The sequence below is a fragment of the Lactuca virosa genome, chromosome 3 (genome assembly GCF_052849685.1).
Source record: "Lactuca virosa cultivar CGN04683 chromosome 3, Lactuca_virosa_CGN04683_v6, whole genome shotgun sequence".
NCBI classification, from domain to species: domain Eukaryota; kingdom Viridiplantae; phylum Streptophyta; class Magnoliopsida; order Asterales; family Asteraceae; genus Lactuca; species Lactuca virosa.
In genome coordinates this window covers 157571835-157579707 of record NC_136428.1, presented here as the reverse complement: position 1 = coordinate 157579707, position 7873 = coordinate 157571835, and the positions used below count along the sequence as shown (strand labels likewise).

The 7873-nt window shown below is 34.9% G+C and overlaps 1 protein-coding gene across 1 annotated transcript; it reads left to right on the top strand.

The window, feature by feature from the left end:
• Positions 1-200: 200 nt before the first annotated feature.
• On the top strand, positions 201-1400 carry LOC145164204 (F-box/LRR-repeat protein At3g26922-like). The gene has a single exon (XM_079082928.1). The coding sequence runs from the start codon at positions 201-203 to the stop codon at positions 1398-1400; it is 1200 nt and encodes a 399-aa protein (XP_078939054.1).
• The last annotated feature ends 6473 nt before the right edge of the window (positions 1401-7873 follow it).

The following is a 7873-nucleotide window of genomic DNA, read 5'->3' as shown; positions in this document are numbered from 1 at the left end:
TAGTCTAGTAGACTTAATTAAGGTTCCTTAAATATGGCAAGTACACAAAAAAAGGAAAGGATTTATATCAACACACAAAATGTGAGATACTTGCCCAACAATTAAGGCTATCAAAATCACCCGTATATCCCAATTACAGTCCCTATATAAATCAGCAACCCCTTCTTCGTTCTTCAATCATCATCATACATTCATCAACCATGTTGATACCTTCTTCAACCATCTTCATACCTTCTTCAGCCATGGCGACTAAAAGAAAAATACGTGAACAAGAACCAGCAAACATCGAGAACAAGAAGAGGGCGAAAATGGAAGACAGACTCAGCGACTTACCGGAGTCTTTGCAGCTGCATATTCTCGCTTCTCTTGACGCAATACAGGCCGTTCAAACATCACTTTTATCAAGAACATGGGTTTCTATGTACACTCGGATCCCAGTTCTTGAATTCAATTCCTCCTCTTTCAACAAACTCCTAGTCTTTGATAAGTTCGTATGTGATGTTCTGCGTCATCGTGATCACTCAGCAAAGTTGGAAAGATTAACATTCAACCGTTCTGGATCCTGCAGTGCCAAGACTTTGAATAGCATTTTCGATTACGCGTTTTCGTTGGGTGTCGAGCAGTTGTCAGTTTACGTTCAACAAAGTAGAAACAAAACATGGCCGGTTTTTCCAGTTGCTTCCTTCGAATCCTTAAAGAGTTTAACACTAGAAAACCAAAGTCATATGATTTGCCCGTATCTGGGGCCAATTTCAAGATCATTCAAGAGTCTTACTACTATGCATCTTCAACATGCACTTATAAAAGATCCCGATCCATTCTCAGGGTTCCCAATGTTGGAAAGTTTAACATTGGAAGATTGTCATCTTTGCATGGAAAGCGAAAAAGATTTGAGGATACACGCTCTTCGACTTACAGATTTAACCATTTCATCCCTATGGAACATCAGCTGCTGCGAAGTCACTACTCCAAGACTCAAATTCTTTGATTACAAAGGGCATAATTTCCACCTTCTACCCACCCATGAGGGTCTTCCTGTTCTTGAGAAAGTGGGGATCGATTTCAATGGACTTTGTTACCGAAGACAGGAGAAACTAATGTTTGATGATCTGATGGCCATGTTCTATACCATGAAGAATGTGAAATCACTAACGCTCTGCTCGTCTGTTGTGCAACTTCTGTCATTCTTTCCAGATGAATTGGTGAGACGAAGTTCACCCTTTCGGGAGTTGAAGGAGTTGAAGATGGATTTTAGGAACCTTCTTTGGCAAAACTTGTTTGAAAGGATATGTGTGAGATCGAAAGAAACCTTTCAGGTGCCTTTGGATGTGAAACGTTACTTGCTCAACAACTCTCCGGATGCCAAATTTTCGTTCACTTATCCCCTAGACCTTAAATAGCATATCGTCAATGTAGATGTTTTAGATGTTCTGGTTAGTATGTAGTTTAATTAAATCTATGATATCTTGAGGATATTTTTTTTTGTTCATTTATGGCTTCATTTTGAAATATATATGTAAATGATCTTGAAAACTACGTACACGTATATATCATGCAACTTTTATGAATGCCTTCTTTAATTTAACAATAAACTTTATTGATCCGAAATATTCCTCATTTTCTATTTTTAACAAAAAATCTATAACCTATATATGTATACTAATATAGTTTAACATAACCTGTGTATAGTAATATAGTAACTGTAGCGTTATGGTTGAATTATATTAACAAAGTATAAACTTTAATTATTAAAAAAAAACAATCAAGCTTAAAAGTTTTTACGTTGAGACCTTTTGTAAGATAACATTCGATCCAAAGGAGATATACTGATTTAAGACAAAATTACAGTGACATGTAGTTTACTAGATTAAAACTCTCAGTAGAACTATGGAACATGATATATACGAGTTGTTTAAAAAAGTTTAATATTAATATGTAACATTAAGCATTTTTTAAATTAATACTTTTATATAAATACAAACGAAATGATGAATAAATAAGTAATTGAGTTTATATTAAAAAAATAGACATGTTTTAAACAATTGCTCTAAATATCAATGTGTAAACATTAATCGTTTTTAAAGTAAACTTTTGAACTGGTTACAAAGGAAATGATGAATAAGCATTTTTTAAATTGAATATATACTAATCAAAAGCACTATATATTATAAATTATTTTGTTATGAACTATAAATTTCCAAAGACTTATTTGAATATAAAATTAGATTTCATATTGCTAATTTCAGTCTCATATCTAAAAGTCAGTTTACAAATATCGTTGTTTCTTCAATATCAGATGTTCAAATACTTAACCTTATGTTTTTCGTTCATCTTAAGACTTTACAATTTGACTAAATATAGGAGAAATATAATAAAGCATTCACAAAAATCTTGTCTACTTCTGTTAGGAACAACATGTTGAATTTATCTGAAATCACTTCAAAAAAAAATTGATTTTTCTACAAATAACAATTTTAAGTTGCTATGAAGATCACAAGTCAATATATCCTTCAAAGATCACCCAACGCTTCAAAGAAATATTGATCATGACAAACATTATATATGAAATTATAACAATATTTAATACAAAGATGCATTGGTTACGACGCAAAACAACACAAAAGAAATTAATCTATAAAGTGCACATAAATATGTAACATAAAAATATGGATAAAAAGTCAACTAAATTGCATGATAGAAAAAGAAATAACGTTTGGCGTACTGGACATATTATTAGATCTTATGTTATCTAAACATAACTTTTTAAGTTTTCTTTTGTCTTTAGTATCGTTAGATAATTGCATTTGAAATATTAAAATTGGAAGTAGATTGGAGACTTATATGCTGATTTCCACATGATATATTTGGATTGACATTTTCATTGTCATCGGGAACATATGTAAAATTATTTGAATATCGTATATGTTGTTGACGATAACCGAAATCTTTTATATAATAGAAACAATAATTAATAAGAAAATGTATTGGTAATGAGCATACATTTTGCAAACTTTGACTAAATTCCTTTGACCAGGATATCTGTGCCGACGACAAGTCGTCGCTACAAGTCTGGTGGGAACGACAAAATTGTTCGCGGTACTCTGAAAGTCTATACCGACGACTTGTTGTCGGGATAGGTATCGGAAAATCTATTTTCCATTTATTTTTATTCCATGTTCCAGAAATATAGTACGACGTAGTTTTGTGCAAGCTATACCGACGACACGTCGTCGGCATGCCACGTGGCGATCCACGTGAAACGTCTATCCCGACGACAAGTCGTCGGCATAGATTTTTAATTTTAATTTTTTTTTGTTTCAGCAAAAAATGAAGTGACATCGTTTATATAGACCCTTTGCCGACGACATGTCGTCGGCATAGGGGTTTACCCTAAAAAAAACGCAATCTTCGTTCATTTGCACACAATGACGCAGGTTTGTTTCCTCTCCGACGAAAATCACGTTCTGCCTTTCATAACCGGGGATTAGCACCAGGTAACATCTTTTCTACTCCTAATTCATTTTTTATTGATGTGTGGTAAAGATTTTTACCCTGAATTTGGGTTTTTTTTTTGTATTTAAAACTGTTCACCGGTGGTGAAGAGGTTTTGCTACACCACCGTCCGTCTTCCACCACCTCAGCCTTCCCCACCGACGAGTCGACCCTCCTTCCATCTTCTCTCCTTCACTGCCACAACAGGTAAGAAATCTGGTGGGTTTTTCGTGTTTATTTTTTTTTTTTTCTGATTTTGTGTATTTCCCGTGACCACCAACCACCACCGGAGGATCACCATCAACTTTGACAATCGGAATCCGTCCATCATAGCAAGAAGAAAGAAACATTTTAGTTTTTTTTTTCTAATTTTTATTGAAACTGAAATTGTATATATGTATAAGTTTATATGAAATTGAAATTGATCCTCCTATGATTATAGAATTGTGTTGTTTGTTTGGTATATTGTGCTGTTTGTTTGGTATATGTATGTTGTTTGTTTGTTTATGTTTATATGAAATTGAAGTTGTATATATAAAATGTTAATTTACTTGGTTAATGTTATATGAAATTGAAATTGTGGTTAAAATGTTATATGAAATTCAAATTTGTTTAGGTACATATGAAATTGAAATTGTATGTATATAATGTTAATTTACTTGTTTAAGTTTATATGAAATCAAAATTTTGTATGATTGTGAACTTTGTTTTGGTTGATATGAAATTTTTATTGGATTAAGTGTCTAAGCCCATAACTATAATTGATATGTCCTTGACCCGAGAGTAACATGGTCCATTTGGTTTGCATATCACCAGGACAATTTGATAGGATGAACTTTTGAGAAGAGGTTATTTATGATTTATTAATATATTATAAGTTCTAATATATTCATATGAAATCATATTATTTAATTAGTATTGATCAAGAATTAGTTTGGAATTAATTTTGTGATCAAAAGAGACTAATTAAATATAAGGGGTTGGTTTGGTAAATCATTCATTCTTATGGCGTGGGCCAATGATCCATGATTCCTTAGGTTGGGCTAAACCCATGTGACAACCCATGGATGATCCATGGAGGTTTAAACCCATGGAGCCTAAGGAATATGGAAGGTCATGCCCATTAGGGTTTACATGGTGTAACCCTAGTTTTGCCACACTATATAAGAAGCCCCTTAGCACCCAAAAATGACACTAGTGTACTTGGAGTTACATGCGCCAATTTTGGTGTTAGGATATTCTCTCAAAAGCAATTCTTTGTCCAAGGTGTGTTGTGATTCCATTTGAGGTGCAACACTTGGGGTGTGACATCCCCATTTTCACGGCCAGAAAAGACCGATTTTGTTTATGCTTTATAAAAATCAGAGTACCTCTTTTAATAAAAATGTTGCAGAATTTGTTCCCAGTAAAACATGATAAATACGTTATCAAAGCATTTCCGAAGAAATGTATTTTTTAATTCATTTTCAAAACCTTGGGATGTCATCGTCAATACAGAAACATAAGCATACACAGAACTTACATTCATTTACACTAGTGATCTACATCTCTTTTAAATCTCTCAGTGTAATGTAACTTCATATAGACACCTGTGATTCAAATAAACTGAGTGGGTGGAGACTTTATGAGTGTAATGAGCTCCATGGACCTAGATCTGTCCCATTTCAGTGGTATTTGTGTTATAGATCCATAAAGTTCCCATCTTGGTCGTGGATATGAGATCATGCTTGAGTATTGGGCTTTCTAGTGTTAGGAAATGGTATATTTTGGGTGTTAGTGACTTGTTCAGCCATGCAAAGGCTTAAAGTCATCGACTTTATGGATTAAGAGGCTTAGAAATGGTATGTTTAAACAAATAAACAATCAACCAAATTACCCATCCCCATTATCTTCTTTATTCTACCCTAAGAATCAACTATTCCTCGTTTATTTATTCCTAAGGATTATCCTAAGGAATCGGCACGAAATCCATCGTTGTCAGAGTCTACTCAATTGGCACTACGTCGCATAGTCGCCAAGTTTTAGGCACTAAGTCTCATAGTCGCCAGGGTTTATACCACAGGCACTAAGTCGCATAGTCGCCAGGGTTTAGGCACTACGTCTCATAGTCGCCAGGGTTTGTTTATCGACAGTATCGTTTCCGAGAATCCACTCGCAATACATGTCAATGGGTTTTTAGAGTACACCTGGTGAATACACAGTTCAAAACACCTACAGGTTGCGAGCCTGGTAGTGTCCACTGGAATGTCTAGAATAGTCTGTGGTTGTCATCCATACTCTGCTGAATGACGGGGCCAACACATGGGTAAAAGGCTTCTCTCATGGTTTACCTCTCACCCTTATATCATGGTCTATATCACTTCTCATCATTTTATTTTTGTCACACATCAACTATTTCATCTACCCATGTTTTACCCAACACATTTTGTATATATAAAATACATATACAGTTTAAATCTTTTAAAACATGTATAAAAATCTTTCACCCAGCACAGACGGCAAGTATACAGACAATATGCACACATAGCACGTAATTTATATTAAATACTTCATATCTATGTGTAAGATGAAAGGGACTATGCACTCACTTGATAAGGTGGTGACTCGGTACTCGGACAGCACTTCGTGATCTCAAAACAAATTTCTCTTGACAAAACCTAGTATCAATACCACTAGGGTTTAGTCTAACGTTAACCGCGACTAATTAATAGTCTAGCTATTATTACTATTATATAAGCGTTAAACAACACCCTTATATAACTCATAATAATAGCCCAAATAATTATTTTAAGGTCCTAATAATGTTACTACAATTAGTTAGAAGCTATATTAAAAATAGCGTAGGCGTAGCTCACTTACAGCGGGTTTTCTCGAAAACTGGGCTTCGCTGGAGCAGCGTTTCCAAGCCGAAAGGCTCCTTTCTCGGGACTCCGGGAGCCTCGGGGCTTCCTTCGGGTGCTAGGGAGGTTCCCTAGGCTTTTTGGGGGGTTTAGGGGCTAGAGAGAGGTTCTAGAGAGAGAGAGAGAGAAGAGGTTGGAATGGTGTGAAGAATGAGGGAACCCGACACCTCTATTTATAGGCTGGAAAACAGCTCTACTCGTCGAGTAGGTCCTCCTACTCGTCGAGTCCATGCCACATGTCACCTTCTGGTGGTTTGCCTTGGGGAGAAAGCCTTGGCCCATAATCAGCCACGTCACCCCTTTTGCAGCAGCACCCTGCCGACTTCTAAACCCCGTAACTTTAGTATACGAGCTCCGTTTTCGACGTTCTTTTTTTCGACACGTAGGTAAAAACAATATCTACAACTTTCATTTAGACTCCATCGGCTAATTCTCAACGGATCTTAAATTTAACAGTAGGATGTGATTAGACTGTTAAATGACCACGAAGAATTCGTAACTCCTTCATACGGACTCCGTTTTCGTCTGGCTTTTTACCGTTGAGTTCCTATTAATGAGTTCTTCAACTCTCATTTAGGTTGCGTAAGCCAAAAACCGCTCGATGTTGTAGTATACCAAAACCCTTCAGTGGTATCAGAGTCTAGGCTTGTTTTCCATTGTACTTGATGCTACTTGTTTTCAAAGCTTGGAAAAATCGATTTTTTGCTTTCTGGACAGTGAACTCGCCGATCCCACTGACAGACTTGCTGAGTCCACCCTAAAAACTGACCAACTCGCCGAGTCAGTTCATGCACTCGACGAGTTGGTGCTCCAGAATGCAGAATTTCGAGTTTTAAAGCCAGAATTGGACTAGAATCATTACCCTTAACTGTTTTTGAACAAATAAACCTGTTTTTGATGTGGTAATGATTGTGCTTATCCAATTTCAAAGATAATTGTCAAAGTTTCATGATTTGATTAGTTTATATGATTAGGCTAATTTCTTGAAACTTGTTTGATATGAATTATCTTAACTTATGAGTTTAATTAGACCATAAGCAAATTGTTTGATTTTGTTAGTTGGAATTTTTGATCTAATTATTTTTGGTGAAATCCGTAACTTGTCCTCAAGTTATGGAAAATGAAAGGTATCTTTTTAAATATCATCTTAAATGGTTTTAAGTCTTCCATAAGTTGTCCTCAAGTTATGGAACTTGAAGAGTCTTTTACATAAATGTTTTTATGAACTCCATACTTGTCCTCAAGTTATGGAATGTCAAAAGTTTTTTCATAAAACCTATATTAAACTCATAAGTTATGGATACCAAGAGTTTTTGAATAGTTCAAAACTTGCCCTCAAGTTTTGGAATTTGTAAATGCAAAGTCTCACTTTGAAACATTTAGTTCCAAATCCTAGAATTTTAAAAGTTTAAAATTCAACCCTTATACTATTATAATATTATAGGTTTAATATATATATATATATATATATATATATATAT

Coding starts and splice junctions, on each gene's coding strand:
- LOC145164204 (XM_079082928.1), top strand. CDS start 201: ATGTTGATACCTTCTTCAACCATCTTCATACCTTCTTCAGCCATGGCG.